The sequence below is a fragment of the Octodon degus genome, unplaced genomic scaffold, assembly GCF_000260255.1.
Source record: "Octodon degus isolate 3935 unplaced genomic scaffold, OctDeg1.0 scaffold00089, whole genome shotgun sequence".
Classification (NCBI taxonomy): Eukaryota; Metazoa; Chordata; class Mammalia; order Rodentia; family Octodontidae; genus Octodon; species Octodon degus.
Window position 1 is genome coordinate 6456792 of NW_004524665.1, and position 18004 is coordinate 6474795.

The 18004-nt window shown below is 54.0% G+C and overlaps 1 protein-coding gene across 4 annotated transcripts in view; it reads left to right on the plus strand.

Annotated features, from left to right (window-relative positions):
- Positions 1-18004, plus strand: part of Agap1 (ArfGAP with GTPase domain, ankyrin repeat and PH domain 1) — a 473220-nt gene that overhangs the window by 357527 nt on the left and 97689 nt on the right. For all 4 annotated transcript variants that reach the window (XM_023722112.1, XM_004637336.2, XM_023722113.1 and 1 more), the window contains one exon: positions 12454-12615. In XM_023722112.1, coding sequence (XP_023577880.1) covers positions 12454-12615 — 162 coding nt within the window. The remainder of the gene's footprint in view (positions 1-12453; positions 12616-18004) is intronic.

An 18004-nucleotide genomic window follows, 5' to 3' on the forward strand; every position in this document is an offset into this window, starting at 1 on the left:
TTGCTTGGTTTTGAGACAGGGTCTCACTTTATAGTCCAGGCTGTCCTCAAACTCACAGTGATCTTTCTGCCTCAGCCTCCTGAGTTCTGGCATTACAGGTGTGTACCACCATGCCCAGTGATAATTGTTAAACTATCCACTTATGAGTCCAATTATTTCAAGACAGGATGACCAAAAATTACATCTTTTCATTAATTTCATAAGATGATATAACAGGGAATATAAAAATAACTACCAAATTTATACAGTACAAGTATCAACTGGATGAAATGACACCTGCCCAGGTGACCATCAGGAACGCGCAATCCAAGAACCCTCAGGGTGTAAACGGTGACATGCCTAAAACGTACAGGCTGGGGAGATAGCTCAGCAGTCTAAGTACGTTCCTGACAGTCACAAACACCCAGGTTCAATTGCCGGTACTGCAAGCTGTGCTGGCCCTGGAACCATAGGCACCCTGTGTCAGCCACCAAGATCGGGCGTGGTGGCACACACCTGCAATCCCAGTGCTGGGGAGGCTAGGACAGGAGGATGACCACAGGCCTGAGCTGTGTAGTGAGACTCTGTACCAAATACATACATACTACATACATAAAAAGGTTGTGCCGTAAGCAGCACTGCAGGGACAGGACAGTCTGCCCTCCTGCCTGCCCCTGCCCAGGTGGCCTGGGGACTGCTGGGTGGAGCTGTGTGCTGCCCAGCATGGCCCGCGGTGAGCAGTCCTCAGCTTCATCTTCTCATTAGCGCCTCGCAGAATGGCTTCCGCTCCAAGGCAGGCGTTGTCCAGGGAGCGTGCAGCTGCCATCAGGGACAGTCCGGGCTGGTAATACCAGTACCCCCTTTCCAGGTAGAAGAAGGTAGATGTTGCCCCGCCCACACCCCCGTGAAACCCACAGTGCCATCATCAGTCCCCATTAGGAGCAGGTGAGCAAAATTCCAAAGCATCAGGTGGGAGGCACTCTCCCCCCTGGGCTGGCAAGGGAATCCCCTCAAGCCTTTGTAAAGCTCAACAGAACAGAACCTCAAATTATGTGGGGGCTTTTTACAGACTCTGTTTTAATCGTAAATGTTTGGTGCTAGAAGCTTTCATAGGTTCAAGCCGGTGCCCACAGCAGGACTGGGTGCAGATTGGGGGAAAGTCTTTGGGGTCCCTCTGTGCTGCACCAGCCTGTAGTGATAAACAGTTCGGATTGGATTCTTTTTAGGGGTTTTGAGCTATAAGGCTTTTCCTCTGTTTTTCAAACTGTAGTATTCTGCATAGGTTCTGCTGTTTTCCCAGGACCCCAAACAGTGTCCCCTGGGGAGGAGGCACAGAAGTTATTGTCCAGTCAGTAAGTCTCAGGGACACACACAGAGTCCTTGGGTATCCTTGGGGGTCATGAGCCTGACTCCGGGCCCTGTCTTCCTGGTGGTCCTGGGTGGTTGATGTTTGCCTTCCTGTGGTCACAGCTGCAGGTTTCTATGTCCCAGCTCCCTGTGGGTGAGGTCCCAGTGGAAGCCACCCCTTCAGAGCAGCCCTCAGAGCCAGAGGCCCAAGGGGCAGGGGCATCCTGCTCAGTGACTTCCAGCCCTGTGACTGGGGCAATTGTCAGAGCCCAGGTGTGGCGGAAAGACTGGGGCCTCTCTCTCTCAAGTGACCATGATACTATCAGTGTCGCTGCCCTCCCTCACCCCCTGCAGCCACAGCTTGGGAACCACCAGGGTCCCATTAGGGCTCAGCCCTGCCTCCCCCACCACCCTGCTGAGGAGAGAGGCCTGCAGCTGCAGAGAATGGAATCCTTTGGATGTTGCTGTAGACGTTTACAAGATGTCACTTCCGTGAGGACAGACAATAGGGCCTGTGACTTTGCACATCAGCATTTAATTTCCTCAGAAGATGCTCAGCCGTTCTGCACTTAAATTCAGACATAACAGAAGGTCGTGTGTGATGCCCAAGGGAAAATAAGGTATAATTTATCATCATAATATGTGGAAAATTTATTCTTCTAAGTGCTCAGGTTGTAAGAATATGCAGGCAGGGTGTTCAGCTGGTAGTTAAATGGTGCTGAAGACCCTTAGGTCTTCTCTATGCAGCCATATGTGGGCCTGACTTTTCTTTTTTCTGCATTTAGAGCATTCACTCAAATGTTCCTGGCACTGCCATGATCCTCATGGTATAGTCTTCTTTGTTAATAGGCTTTTTAGCTGGACACCAGTTCTGTGCTTGGCACACCTGTGCACTGGGTACAGCTAAAGTTGTTTTTAAAAAAACTAAAGAAATAACAGCAGAAGGGGACCACCCCAGATCCAGGCCATAGCTCGCGGAGGCGTGGGCCCCGTCCCCCGCACTGTGTGCACCAGGGCGCCGGCTGCAGCCACACTGCGTCCATCTAGATCTGCTGACAGCAGAGGTAGAAGTAACGTCCCGAGTCTCTCCGAGGCACTTCTCACAACTGGCCTGTTCCAGATCTGCTCTTCTTCTGGTACCCGTAACGCAGGTTGCATTGCAGTTCCATGTGCGAAGTCTTTAGTTTTAACTATGTTGGGTGACTGTTATTTGGGAAAACGGCCTCATCCCATGAGGCTATGTTTGGGGGTTTTCAGGACCTAGGGAAGGCCCCGCCTGCTGAGTTGACCCTGTGTGCCCTGCCAGTTCCTTGACCCCCTGGGGCTTCAGCGTTGTGCACCGCAGTCGTTGCTGTCTCTCTTGTGGGTTGTACTCTCTGGGATGTGGGTTGTACTCTCTGGGATGCCAGCTCTGGGCGAGGGGCCGTGTCTGTTTGCTAGTGGCTTTACACAGCCTGATGGGAGAGTGAGTCTGGTGGTCGTCTTTCCATCCAGCCATCCACCTGGCACCACAGCCTCTGGGGGAGGAGAACAGGTGTGAGGTGAGGCAGGGATCAGGCCGCTGATCCAATCTCACAGGTGCAGCGTTTGAAGCTGAAAGAGCTTCAGGTCACGCCCTCTAGTGTGCACTTGCTCACCAGTGGTGCAGGCAGCACAGACTTACCACAGCTCAGCAGCATCTCTCCACAGCTCCACAAACACTTATTTTCTTGAGCCTGACCCACAGAACTGTCCTAAATATGGAAAATATAGACCTGCTGATTAATGCTCAAAGGTTCAAAACCTGTGCAAGTGGCAGGGAAAGAAAGAACTATGCAAACCAAAGCAGCTTCTGCTCCCCATATATAAAATGGGAATGAGGGGGCTGGGAATGTAGCACACAGGTGGAGCACTTGCCTGGCAGGTGAGAGACCCTGGGTTCAACTCTTTCCATCGTCCCAGGAAGGAGGGGGGGATGCATCCTAGTACTTATCACTTAATGACATTTAACCCCGTGTTGATGGAATAATTGGGCTCCACTGAATTAGCTCCTTTTTCAGCCTGGCTTGCTGTCTGTCATGTTACTTAAAGCCAGGACGCCCATGGTCAGTCTTGTGTCAGCACGTGGTGAGCACAGGTGTGGTAGAAGCACCTAGTTTGGATGTATCTCTGTCCTCCGTACAGTGAGTGGCCAGCATCTTCAGGACCCTGGACAGAGCCCGGGCGATGCTAGCCCTCCTGTGGATTCGGACACCTGCTTCAGCCACAATTGGTAATTTGACTCCTGTGACTTTCAATAGAACTGCTAAGTTTCCCAAGATGGGAAATGTGTGTTATCAAAGAACGGCTGTCCATCTAATTAGCTTGAGGTAATTGAGTTTCCTAGTAGGCGTGTTCCAGCTCTCCCCAGCTCAGCTCACTGGGGTAGCCTTCCATGAGAGACAGAGCATCTCTGGAATTTAGCAGTAGAAACACCTGACTTGAGGAATGGTTGTGGCTGATTATGTAAAAAGAGGTGAGGCTGTAGAAAGAAATGGGAATCTCTTGAAATGATTTCATTTCCACCTAACAGTCCTGCTCAGCGTGCCTTTACGATTTTCAGAGTGCATTGGATTAATTCAAACTTTGCGCAGCTTGCATTTCATGAAAAATCAACTGGAGAACAATCTGATTTTTGACCCTTAAATGTCAAAGCCAGACTCGCATTCCACAGCATGCTCCTTCCAGATGCGCCCCTCATGAGCCTCTGCAGATTTTCTCTGTCCCTTGTGCCCTCCACACACTTCCTGTTGCCCCTGAAGTCGGTGGTGGCTGGGCAAGATAAAAGCTCCAAAGGCCTGGGTGCTGGACATGAAGGCAGAGACCCGGTGGCCCAGCAGTGCTTGGCCCTGGAAAAAGCAGCAAAAGCCTGGGGAGAGTGACATGTGACAGGCCGGCAGCCTCCTGGGGCTTCTCCGCTGCTCTGCCCTCCTCTTCCCTGCCCTGCAGGGTTGCAGCACAAGGCCAGGGGTCTGCTGTTGCTCTGCTGGCGTGCAGAGCCAGATCCTGGCAGGTGACTGGAGTCCAGCAACCATGCTGGTCCCCAGCGCAAACCCAGCCTCGGAGCCCAGGTCCACAGCCTTCAGCCTCTGTTGTGGGTCCTCCTGAGCCCCGGCCCTTCCCGTGTTGGCTACACTGTCCAGGGCACTCGGTCGTCGTCCTCAGTCAGTTCTGCAGTGCTGAACACCATGACCTCGCCTTTTTTTCCTTTCTGTTTCTTTTGAAAACTGGCTTTCTTGAAGTCAATTTAAAGTACATGAACCGGCAGATGTGTGCACGTTCTCAGATCTGCATACGCAGCCTGAGGATGCCCTGAACCACAGCTCATGGTTGCGCAGAACTTGTGCTCTTCTGTTAGGTGTTTATGAACATTATTTCATTAATTGAGGGCTTCCTCTAATGGAGATTGGAGTTCTCGTGTTCCTGCGTATTTGGCTTAATGTACAGAGGTGTCGCTGAAAATGGCCTGAGCCGCAAATCCTTCTCCCCTCGATTTGCTCTCCGTTCCCCCTCTGAACGCCTTGCCGCCCCTTTCTGTAACTCAGTGCAGCACTCTGTTGTCTTTTCCTTTCCCCCAACACCTGTCATCTTCCCAGGTCCCCCGCTGGGTCCCCGCTGCCCCTTCTGACATTGTGTACCCCTGCTCGAGCGAGCGGCAAAGGGAAGCGCACAATAATGCAGGCTCTGAAACGTCTTCAGAGGTGGAATGAAGTCCGCCTCCTCCCGCTGCAGCCCCGTCAAAGCGCGCGAGCAGGGGCGCGGGTTTGAACTCTACTTCACACTCCCCTTTCAACAGGGACCCGGGGTGTTGTGATTTCCTCGGGTGCCAGAGGGGGCCGTTCTTTATTTACCAGCCCACACATCCCTCTGAGCTTCAGAGGGGACAGGGCCCTTATTAAGGATCCAAATTAGCTTCTTCTTGTTGGCCCGGGCGCAGAGCCAGCGGGCTCTAATTTACTAGTCCCCCCAGTGATCTCTTCTCCGGCATCTGGGAGGCCTTGGCCCGCAACTGAATCCCCCCTGGCACCGACAAATGACTCTGTCTTTGATAATTCAAGGTTCTTTTCATACCAGAAAAAAAAAAAAAAAAAAAAAAAGATTTTAATAATGTACCTAACCCTGCCAGGGAGGTAAGTCAAGGTGTGTGTGGAAGCAGGAGAGATGGGCCTTGTGTGAGCCCATCCTGCCGCCTATCTGCGCCCAGGCCTTTCCTTCCTTTTTGTCCATATAGATGCATGCTCTTAGGCGCACACGGCGCAGAGTCTTTGTGTCTTTAATGAACACATAGGAAGTCAGCAGCTGGCCAGCCTTTCAGGCAGCGTCTACAGCCTCACTGGAGTGTGGTGGCTTCTTCTAGCAACTTCCTGATGTCCCCTCTTCACTCCACACCCTTGGAGGTGGCAGGGTGGCCTGAGGCGCGCTTGTAGAGAGCTGGCCTTCAGGGAAATACAGGCTCCTGCCCCAGGGAGGCCTGGCATGGGCGGGGCTCGAGAGCAAGGGCACTGGGAGAACCCGTGGCCTCCGGGCCGCACCAACTCAGAGCTAAAGGGCTCCAGGTCTCCTCGCTTCCCTTCCGACACATTCAAAGCTCCCGGGAGCCGCAGGGACTGGGGATCCTGGGCTGGACCTGTGCTATGGGGATCAGCCCAGACCGCAGGAGCCCTGGGCACACCTGGCAGTGGCTCTCACCCAGGCGAGCTCTTGCGGCTGTTCATCAAAAGCGGCCCAGCTAATGATCGGCTGGGCAGATAATCGGAGGAGAGTTAATTGTAAGGCTCGACATGGCATCTCGTCAGCAGAGATAAGTTGTCACGTTTTCCACTTGAGCTGAAACTAAATGATTGTAAAATAAGTTATGAGTGTCCTTGGGCCTGTCTGCCGGAATGATAGCTAAGAATACATTCCTGGCCCATCAGTCTGGGGCAGGCCGCTTGATATTTATGCGCGCGGAATGTTATTTTATTCTCCCTCTAGTCATGCTTGTCAGCTCTGGGAGTGAAGAGTGAAGCTGTTTCCCCGACTATACTTCACAGCCCAACCTCGGCCAGCCTGCCGCGTGGGATCGTTATGGCTCACATTATGTATTTTTTGGGGGGTGTGCTTTGAACACTGATGCCCGATTAGGAAGAACTAATAGCCAGCACTGAGCACGGGACATCCCAGGCCAGCACCCTGCATCTCAGGACCCCAACTGCCTGCATCAAAGCCCTGGGATGTGGAATAATGAGGTGCTTGCATCTTTAATTCGGCACAGCCTGCTTCTCCCTGTGTCTCGACACCTGCACGAGACACTGCCGACAGTCCTGGTCATCATCCGTCCCACTGCCCAGTAATTGATACAAAGCAAAATGCATTCTTCGAAGGCAGTCAGGAGGAGCTGGGGTGTCTGCAGCCTCTGCTGCACTCAGTGTTTCAGGTGCACAGATTTTAGACTTGGGGAATGTTAAATGGCTCCTTCCTGCAATGTCTGTTCTTGGCCATGTCCCCTCCTAAAGTGTGTGGTCCCTAGGTGCTTGTGTGCCCCTCTCTGCTCCTAGTGCAGCAAAAATGCAGCCCACAAAGTGATCACTGCAGCCCTGGTTGTACCCCCTCCAGCAGGGAAGCTGGAGTGAACACCCCAGGGGGCAGAGACTGTTCCCACCCCTCAAAAGTCATTCCCTGCCTCCATTTGTCTCTGTACTAGAGCCATGATGGTGCCCCTGGCCCTGCCTTGGAGCCCCAGCCCTGACACCTGCAGATGGGGGTGGGGACAGTGCTTTCTAGATCCTGGGCATCAAGTGCACATAGGTGACTGATGACACTCCTCCTCTGACAACAAAAACGTCAGGGGCTTTCGAAGGCCAGCTCGGCTTTCTGTGTCACCGGGGAGATTACCGCGTTTGCCCTGCATGCGTGACGACCCTATATCATTCTGGAGGTGGCCTCCACCCACAGACAGGCAAGCACATATCTTCTCCTCTCCTCTTCAGTGTAGCTCCTGGGCCTTCTCCTGACTCAGTAGTGGCACCTTCACCTCCCCATCAGCCTCCTCTGGGCCCTGCAGGTCCCCGGTCAGCGTCGCCATCCTCTGTGGATGTGTCCTGGTCACTCTGCACATGCACACGGCTATAGCCCCACAGCCTTCCTTGTCCCGGAGCCAAGGCCCAAGAAAGATGGCCTCTTACTGAAGGCATGGAGCAGGAAATTAGATGAGCAGTCTTTACGGCTCTTCCCCGTGGGCTCCATGGGGACAGGGGTTTTACCCTTTATTGTTGGACAGCCTAGTAAGTGAGGGGGGTGTTGCTGTCGAAAGACTCCATTCATAGCCTCAGCTGGTTGCCTGCTAGCACATCCCAATCAGTAGGAAGCTGTCGGGACAGTGTCTCACACAGTAACACCCTGGGCTTGGTCCTAAAACTGTCCCAGACTTGCCGGCACTTCTCTTCTGCACACCGGAAGGCAGTTCCACTCACCTGGGAATATACTTGGACCCCTAGGGCTGACCCCTGACCTGTCACAGGCAGCATAAGGAGCAGAGGGTAATTGGGGGCTGTGTGGGGGGCACTCAGAACAGAGGGGTCTGGCAGCAGGGCCAGTGGGCTGCAGCCGGGTAGGAGATACCACTCCTAGGCCCTTCTGTGGACTCCAGCAACCCAGCACCTCCTGGTTTCCTTACCGTGAGCCTGGTGGGAATGCTCACCAGGGTTTCCTGTCACAGGAGGGAGGGACAAGCCCTGGGGGCCTGCTGAGCTCCCTGCGGGGTGGGGGAGGGGCATAGTGAACATACCGAGGACACATCACTAGCTGGAGTGAGGACATGGACAGGAGCAGGACCAAGTACTAGTGGGGTGGGGCCTAAGTCAGGGAAGAGTTTTGTGAAGCCTGTAAGGGGGTGCAGCATGGGGACCCTGTGTCCCGCCTTGACCAACAAATACTGCCTATGTGGAAGGAGCCCCCAAGCCATGGGGACTAGGACAGTGGGCAGGAAGCTTGCTTCTGGGTGCTGCGTTATTTTCTGTTCAGTATAGTGAAAAGTGAGGGTCATCCTGGCAGGTGTGGAATGTGTGAGCAGTGAGAGGCTCTGCGGGCGGCAGGCAGTGGGGAGGGATTTCCTTCCAAAGCATGCGAAGCCCACAGGGCTGGGGACCCGGGGACTTGAGACTGAGGAGCAGATCCGGGTGGTGTTGCTCTGCCCAGGCCTTCAGGATAGATGGCAGGGAAGGGGACAGAGTGGAGCCTGCATGTGTGAGTTTCGAGTTGTGGGTGACCCCTGCCCTGCTAGGTCAGGACAGACAGGTGGGAGGCGTCGCTGGGCCACGTGCTGGAGGGGGCGTGGATGCATGGGTGGCTGTCCTGGGAAAACTGCAGTGGCCGAAGCACTTGGCAAGGGATGGCGGCAGGGCTGGGGGCCAGCCAAGAGGACCTGGAGTCTGCCTGGGTGAGGACAGGCCGAGTGGGGTGGGCGATGTGGCCCCAGGGGCAGCCTCTGCTGAGGAGAAGTGGTCCTGCTGCGGGTGGTGAGCGTGGGGCAGGGCAAGGAGGAAGCTGGACCTGGGGCTGGAGCATTCGGTAGCACCCCTCTTGGAAAGTGTCGCCAGTGGACAGTGGGTCTTGTTGAGCACATTGAGGCTCAACCTTGGTGTTGAGGGGTCTGCATCACCAGCAGAAAGCCCAGAGGCTTCCCCCTCAAGGGGAGCAGCTGGCCACATCCCTCCATGTCCCCTAGGGGTGCTGGTGTCCTCTGAGGGCAGAGGGCCTCGAAGTGGGGGACGTTCCCAGCGTCTGGGATTCAACCACTCGGTGCCCAGAGCTCCTCACCCTGCAGTTGGATAAGACATGTCCTCAATCCTGGCTGGATGGCCCTGGCGGGCGGCCCTAGCTCAGGCCCAGTGGCGCTGCAGAGGTGCTGCCACTGGGGCCCAGGGAAAGCCCTGCACAGAGGTGGTGCTGTTAGGGCCACCCTGCTGTCTCCCAGGGCAAGGCAGCGGCGGCAGCACTTCCAGGTGTAGATTCCTTCTGGTGTGTCAGGAGCTCCTGCCTGAGCCACAGCACGCCCAGCCACCAGCAAGACCCGCAGTGCGTGAGCACTGTTCCTGCCAGGTATTTGAGGAAGGTTTCCTGTGCCTGGTGGGAAGGTGCCTGGAAACAGGCTCACCGCACTTTGGATACCAGAAGTTTGAACTCTGGGCCTCCCACAGTGAGGTTCGGGTCCCCCCAGGTAGGGTGCTGCTATAGGCTGTTGGCCAGGCGCCTGTGTGTGCTGATCTCTCTGAGCAGAGGTCATTCCTTGCAAAGTGCCCAGCGCATGCCACTTACTGTTTCTAAATTGGAAAAGGTGTGGACGTCGGTGTCTGCCTGCCTTCAGCGGGTGCAGGCCGAGACTGCTCCTGGGTTCCTTTCTAGGCAAGTCCAGGGCATGGGATCTGGCGCAGGGCCGCAGCTGACTCACCTGGTGCCCTGGGGATTCCATGAGGCCTCCAGGTGCAGATGGGGGCACCCAAGGGTGCAGGCTCCTCCTCAGCCCCACCCTCCAGAGTCTTCTCCGCTGACAGGGATGGACAGTGAGGGCCAAGAGGGACTAGGGCAGTGCAGGATAAGACAAGACCAAGTGCTACCAGAACACAGGTACACAAAAGAATAGAACAGAACTGAAAGCCACCAGAGAGTTTCACTTCTGAGCACCCTTGTTCGCCTGAAGTGCAGGCAGTGCAGGGAGTGGGAACCTGCAGGTCTCCTGGGAGCAGAGACGCTGGTTAGGCTCAGAGAGACCAGGGCAGAGCCCACCCGCAGAGCTCTGGAAGAGCAGGGAAGAGATGTCTTAGCTTGGAGGCAACTAATACCGACTCCAGAGCAAGGCAGAGGAAGGACAGATGGAGACAGACATGGCCTGTCCACGGGAGAGCTTGCACAAGGGACAGGGGCTATAGCACTGGGGTCCCCAGTAGCAGAGGCAGCTGGATTTGCCTACCTTGCTGCTCAGCCTGCACGGCCAGAGCTGAGCCCTCTGAGGATGGCACAGGCACGGTGACCTCTTCTTACCCATGGCCCGGCACAGAGAGGGGACAGATCAGAGGCTGATTACTTCTGAAATCAGAACAGAAAGTAAAAGGGCTTGAGCATGGAATAACTCATAGAAGAGTATTTCTAGATAAAGGAATGGTCTTGCGGTCCCTGGGACAGCCCCACGGCCAGCCTACAGCTGCTGAACAACAGCATGGTACGGGAAGAATTACATAGCACCACCCTCAAAATTTGTACAGAAGGTGATCGGAAAATACGGTGAAGGTTTAATTTAAAACCTTGTTACAGTAAAAGACACATTGCCAAGAATGTTAGGGCAAGTGTGGTCCCAGTGAGGGAGGGTCTTCAGGATTCATGGCATTCTGTCTTTTACTACATAAATATTATTTAAACCTTCACTATGCTTTTTGTTTGCCTCTTATTAATCAACCATGTACACCAATGTCTGTCAAAACGTTAAGGCATGTCCTCCTCGACCTTATTCATGGAGTCTGGCACCCTCTGGCTTCTGGCTTTTTCCCTGAGTCAAAACGACCACGAAAGGTCCACCCCTCTTGCTGACTAAGGACCCTGCAGCAGCCAGGGCGCTGCAGCAAGTGAAGACGCTCAGAAGGGCGGACTTGCAGAGCTGCTTCGGAAAGCGGCGAGAGCGGGGGTTGAGAGGGGCTGAGCGTTGGAGGTACAAGGGTGGCCGGCTTGGTGGGAATGAGTGGCCCTGGGCCTTCAATGCAATTGTTGAAATGTGAACACTTCCCATATGTTTAACCAGGTACCTCACTCAGTGTGATGTATGAATTCTATAGCTGCAGACCACAACCTCAGACAACTTAGCCTTGTAAAGCCTGGGGCATCTGGGAGCTGCAGAAGGGCAACATTGCCCTGGACCGGCAGCACGGTCCAGCTTGGCACAGGAGCCGGTTGAGGGCGGGTGAGAGGTGAGGCTGAGCCTGCAAAGGAAGGTGGCCCTGGAGACGGCCTGCGCCTCACCCCTGTCCTCCAGCACCATGGCCACACCACCCCGTGGCCGGCCGGTCAGCCACAGGGGCACCAGGCACTGCTTGCTGGATATGGGATGAAGCCGCCACGAGCTCAGCACACATCCAGTGGGGGAGCCAGGGGCAGGCGGTGGTGGGAGGGTACCAGCTTCCAGCAGGGAGTGCAGGCATGATGCTCTGTGCTGGCCACCGTGGCGGCACCCCAGCCACAGCTCTTGTGCAGGCTTAGTCAGAGATGAGCCCGCAGTCTCTGTGTGGGAAGCGGCAGTGCTCAAAAGTAGTGCTGAAACGGTGCCCGCAGTGCTGCCCCAAGGTCTCAGTGCTGTGAACCTGTGGAGTCGCAAATGAAGGCGGCAGAGCCTTGGGAGGCGCGTGCTGCTCACTCCTCCACTCAGTCCTATGTGTTCTGCCATCCTGGTAGATTCTGTGACCTCTCTGGGAAAGCAGACTAGTAAATGGGAAGTTTGGCACCCAGTGACTCATTGTATTTGTGAGCTGGTTTTAAAAACCCTATTTTAAGTAGCTTCCATGAATCGAAATGGACAAGTCTACTCTATCAGCCCCAGGCACTATCACAGGACCTGGCTGGAGGAATCAGGATTTTACCTGGTCTGGCCTTCACCCACTAGAAGGTGAAGGGCCACCATGGTCATGAGCAGCGTCCTGCGCTAGAACAGAACCGAGAGCACTGTCCCTGCGCACATGCAGCAGCAGCAAAGCGGTCTATCCGAGAGGAGGCTTTTCTATGCATTCGTGAGTGTTCGTCTCATTCCCAAAGTGCCGAGCTAATTACGGGGGGAGAAAAATAAACAGCTGAAATACATGAGCTTACCACCTTGCCGCTTCAGAGATGTGGATCCTGAATGTGACTGTCTAGGACTCAAGCTACAGGGAGCAGAGAATTTTAAATTCTCCCTGGTGTACATCGGTGCCGAAATAAAGTGTCTGCTTTTGCATGCATGCCCAGGGATGCTCTGGGCCTCCAGCCTCATGAAGGGCTGTGACGTGCAGGGCTTCGTGTGGTGCTGGGGGGACATCACCGACTGTGGTTGCCGGGTCCTCTTTCTCCTGTGCTTACTGTTGCATTCTCTTGCCTTTTCCGGTCCGGTGGCAGACACGGGGCTGGGTGACTCCGTGTGCTCCAGCCCAAGTATCTCCAGCTCCACCAGCCCCAAGCTCGACCCACCGCCCTCCCCCCACGCCAACAGAAAGAAGCACCGCAGGAAGAAAAGCACCAGCAACTTCAAAGCTGACGGGCTCTCCGGCACAGCTGAAGGTAAGGGGTCTTGGGGCACCGAGGATGGGTGTCTGCTCTAACGTATGCTCTTGATTTTCCCAGTTTGTAAAATCAGATCCTTTAGGGCCACCAGTGAGCAGACGGGCAGATCACCACATGTGCCTTCCTTTTCCAGGGTGGCACAAGAGGGCCCGGCACCTCCGTGCCATCCCTGGCTGGCCCTCAGACATCCCACCAAGCCTGTGGTCTCACCCCTGGCAGTCATTGCTGCTTCCCGTGATGTGCAGTTAGGTTCAGTAGTCTGCCTGCCTGGGTGCCCAAGGGCCAGTGTCCATTCCACAGTGAGGCTTCCGCCCTCCCTTAGGGCCCATGCTGCTGGCTGGACTCGGTAAGACAGCCGGCTCCACTCTGGCTTTGAGCAACACATTCAGGCAGACGCCTCTTCTGCCAGTACCATTCTCTGTGCTGGGTGTGGCCGCTGGGCAGCTGTCTCCTCTTTCCTGTGATGTACCGAGTCGTTTGTCTTGGGGAACACAGCGTGGGCCGCCTGGAGGGGCTCGTTCAAATCGCTTTGCACTTTGTTATTCCACAGATGCAAGTGGGGACACATCCTTATGCTCACACATGCACACACACCCACGTGATGAGAGGTAAAGTTAATGCAACTATAATAAACAGGGCACAGAAACCCTTCTGGGGAAGATTACCATTCTAAGACGCGTGGGCACAGCCCCTTCTGGGTCGTTCTCTGTTTTCAGTGTGCTTTTCCTGAGTGCTGGTTGGCATGGCCCAAACTGCAAGGTACAGCCTGCAGGTCCTGTCAGGGGCAGTGCCCTGTTCCCGCCTGTGTCTGGAGGTAGGGCTGAGCGAGGTGCCCCGTTGTGTGCATGGAGCCCCCTGACCCAAACATCCGGCTCACCTCCCTGATGGGCCAGACAGCCTTCTCTGCTTTACCTCAGCGCTTCCTGTTTGGCCTCCACACAAGCTTCTGAGCCTCTCACTCCTGATAAGCGAGGACAGCACTCTTGTACATGGGCCTGTGGTGCTTGCCATTAAGTGGTTCTGAGAAGCAGGCCAGTACCAAAAACAGCAAGCCAGCTGTTGTGGCTGGAAGGCCAGCAAGCCAGGAGGCCCTGCATACCACGCGCTCTCACCGGCGTGTAGAGTACCAAGCAGATGACAAGGGCTAGGACAGAATTATCATCCCAAAATGTTTGGGTCCAAGCTCAATGCAGCTGACTTCCGAGCTTTGGCTATATGAGTAAGAGTAGAAAGTCGTTGGAAGCCAGCCTGGACCACATTGTGGGTTTGAGGCCAGCCAGAGCAATGTAGCAAGACGCTGTCTCAAAAACGATCAAAAAGTAGAAAATTGTGATCATGCGCGGGAGCAGCTACCTAGCCACCAAGCTCTCTTCCTCTGGTAGAAGGATTCGGCTGAGATGCTGCATGCTGCTGCAATCTTCCCTCCCACCTGAAGACCCAGCACACGAGGCCACAGTGCACAGAGGCTCGGGGTCGGGGCGTGGCCTCTTCCCAGGTGGCCCACTGCTAGCACCCCTGTCCTCCAGGCACCTGTGCAAGGGTCAGGAGGACAACTTCCTGCCTGCTTTCACACACACCACTATCTCGCACTGGGTGCCCTGTGCATGCGGTTGGGCTGTGGCTTTGTTTTAACATCACAACAACCTGGCAGACGCTGACGTCCAAGTCTGTGTGTGACTGTGCAGGCACTCACACCCCTGGCTGTGGGTGAGACGGCAGAGCCTTACAGCAGGCCAGCATGTGTGTGTGCAGATGGTTGTGGGTCTGAAGGAAGCTGAAAGGTGGCCACAAGCATGTTGGGCTCCTACTCCTCCTCCCAAGCTCATAAGACCGCCCCATGTGTCACCAGGCTGGGGCAGAAAGGCCCCAATTCATTCAAGTTCCCACTGCTGAGGTGGGGACACAATCAGAAGGCAGGTACCATGGAAATGACCAAATTGGAAAGCCACCCCAGAGCCCCTGCATGGAGGAGCAAATGGGGGGCATATTTAGAAGTCAGGGCCTGGGGGGACCACCCCCCAATTTCCAGTAACATCTTTTCGATCAAAAGGAAGTAGTACATTCTTCATTTAAAAAGTCAGAAAGAATTGTCCTTGGGGAAAGTGGATGTGTCAGGCCTGAGTCAGTCTTGCCGAGCACCCCATTTAGTCTTCCTGAGGCATTTCTAAAGTCAGACTGTTACCTCCCATTGAACCCACTTTAGAGTTAGTGACGTGCAGGATGTTCCATTATCTTGGTCATTAGCGGCTCCTTAGAGCGCACTGTGTGACTCACCTAAAGTAAGTGTCCTGTGCTTGAAACTTAAGTGAGTGGTACACATGGCGTCTTTGGAGGATACAGTTGAGTTCTCTGAAGGTATTTTGGTTTCTCCTCCATGACCAATGACTACCAGTGTGGTCCCCGTCACCCAGCCTCCTGCTGAAATCCTCTACAGAGGGTGGCTGTGGTTGGATTTTATGGTTTTGATCTGCCCTGTTGGGACAAATGACTAGATTCAGATCTCTTACAAGTATAAGAAAATAAAATCTTGGCATCTGTCAGGTAATTCATTCAGGGCCCTGGGAATAACAACTGCGTCCTTGAGCTGGTCACTGTACTGTGGAGTTGCCCCAGGGACCATTCACCAGGATGGGGAAGGGCAGCCAATCTGGGCAGAGGCAGAGGCAGAGGGGGCCGAGGGCAGGGAGCGTCTCCAGTGGGGCTGTGACCTTCCCTGGAGGGACACGCCAGCTTGGTGACCCAGCAGCCAAGGGAGCACCTAGCCAAACGCCCCTCCTCTTCCCATTTCCTACACCTCACCCTGACCAGATCCAGCCAGAAGCCAGAGGACCCAGGGCACATGGGCCACAAGTGGCCCTAGGGAGCCGTCACGTCTCCCCAGCAAAATACAGATGATGACTGCTGCTAGCCCTTCCTAAGTGCCAGGGACACTCTGGCCTTTCTGGGCAGGGGTCTGTGCTGTCCATGGCCACCCCTTCCCCTTCTGGGGTTCCCAGTGCTTCCTGCATGGGCCTCAGCACCACCCTGGTGCCTGAGTTCCAGGGTGCCCCTGCTTCTTACCCACATGAGCTGGAGAATACAAGCTACACTCTACAGCGCGTGGCCCAAGAGGCCTTGCCACAGCTAAGGAAATAGTCATTGTGTTATATCTGCGGCATATAATGCATGAGATGACCCACCATGGAAACAGGGAAACTGTGACTGGGACCTTTCTCGTCTTCCCACATATTTTGGGTGCCAACAGAGAATTTGATTGGCACAGATCTTAGGTGGCTGTTTGGATGGTCAGGCCCCTCGCAGGCTCCTGCATAACCCCCGTCAGTGCAGTGACCGGGACTTAGTTGCTCAGTTGTTTTGTTGCCCTGAGTTGCTGAGCTGCCAAGCTGGACTAAAGCTTGGAATCCATTCGCCGGGGCTGTCACCTCACTGGCAGGGCCAGAGCCTGCCTCCTGTCACCTCTGGAAGTGTGTTGCACAAGCACATACTTTGTATCAGGCCACTTTGTGATGTCTTTATTCTGACAAACTAGAAAAAATGTTCACCTCCTATGGGAAGCTGGGCAGCAAATCCCAGGGAGAAACAGGGCTTGCAGTCCAGGGTTTGAATGTATGTTTCCCTTACTGTTTTCCCCCTCCAGCATGCTTAGATGTTTAGAATCCTGTTAACTCAGGGTGTTGGGAGTGGGACCCTGCACCGCTGATGGTGGGAAGATCCTTTTGGAAACGAGCATCCTCACTGTACTGCAAAAAAATAAAAGAATAGGAGCCTCTTTTTTTTTTTTTTAAACCCTGTTTCTGCTTGTATTCCTCGTATTCCTGTTTCATAGACCATCGAGGACGTTGAAAATTGAAATATCTGCAATATTCTTGGTCTTAATTGGAATTTGATTTGGTAAGAGTTATTAAATATACTTAAGAAAAGGTTGTGTGTTGCTCAGATCTGGTGACGCAGGCCAGTGAGTGACTAGAAAACTGGAGAGCCCAGGGCCCAGGCCTGCTGGGGAAAAGAAGGGCGAGGACAGGAGGGCCAGGGCGTCCACAGGCACTGCCTTAAGCACATCACCTCCGGGTCCTTGTTGGCAGGTTTCCCACGGAGAGGTTGGGCGGTGCTGAGATGAGGCCGCCGTTGCCACCATCCCGTTCTGTGGCCCTCGTTAGTTCTACAACATTCATGCAAGTTTGCATCCAGTGCTAATTTCCCTGTTTCCCCAGTGAAAAGCCTGAAGTAGAGAGAGGTTAAGTGCCTTTCTTGTCCAGGGTCAGGTTGCTGGTAGGTGACAGAACTGTCTCTTGATTCTCCGCCTCAAACTCTTTCCACCAGGCAAAAAGCAAGTCTTTGAGGTATGTGGAGCGGCTTTTGAATCTAGGAGTGGAGCAGACTGAATAGCTTCCTTGATATTTCTCAGATTCCATGTAAAGACACTGACTTTTATATGGATCCAACATCCAGGAGTCGTGCAGCAAAGATCTTTCTTTTAAAACACGGGGCCCATTCCGGATGCACCTGGTCCCGCCGTACACAGGGGCCTGCACAAGTCCTGGTGTCCCCTCAGCCTCGGGTCCCCCTGTCCCAAAGGTCTCAGAAGAAAGCTGATTTCATCCTTTCACCGCATCCCTTAGCTGTTTGCTCTGGGTCTTCGCCGACCCTTTGAGCGGTCAGTCCTGGATGGGTATTGAAAGATATCTCAGTAAGTCGCACTCAGGCCTCGCTGCTGCGGTAGAAAATGAATTGCTCACCACGGCTGTGCTTGCTAAGCCCTGAGGTGTTGACAAACTTTATTAACTCCAGGATGGCAGGGGTCGCTTCCACCTGCTTCCTGTTCCTCCTCCACGGGAGACCCTGAGATTGTGGGTCATTTTATTCTTTCAACTACGAAGTAACCATCACAACATGTTTAGCTTCTGAGAATAAAACTTAGTTCCTTTCTCTCTCTGGTGAATTTAGACCTTTAATATAGAGGGGAAACACGCACTGGCCCCTGAGCCTAGGCCCTGGGGCGTTAGGCATGGTCTCTGCGAGGCAGAGATGTGTTCAGGTGTGACAGTCGGGGGCGGCTAACCTGTTGGAAAGCTTTTTTTATATTCTGCAGATTTAGTGCATAATGGTTGTTCTACTTAATAGGATTCTGCAGATAGCATCACTTTTGCATTAAATGCTTTCTATTTTCAGTCTAAACCCTGGTGGTAGTGATGGAATTAGTCATGGGATGGGGTTTTGTTTTCACTTGGAGTCTACGAAACAGATGGTGCTGCTCTCGATCGGTTACCTTTTACCTTCGGAAACTTTTTTTATTAATTAGTTGATGATCTGGAAAGCACTTTAGGAGAAAAGAAAGAATTACTCATGAGCATTGTACAGCTGCCTCCTCCCTCCCTCCCTCCCTCCC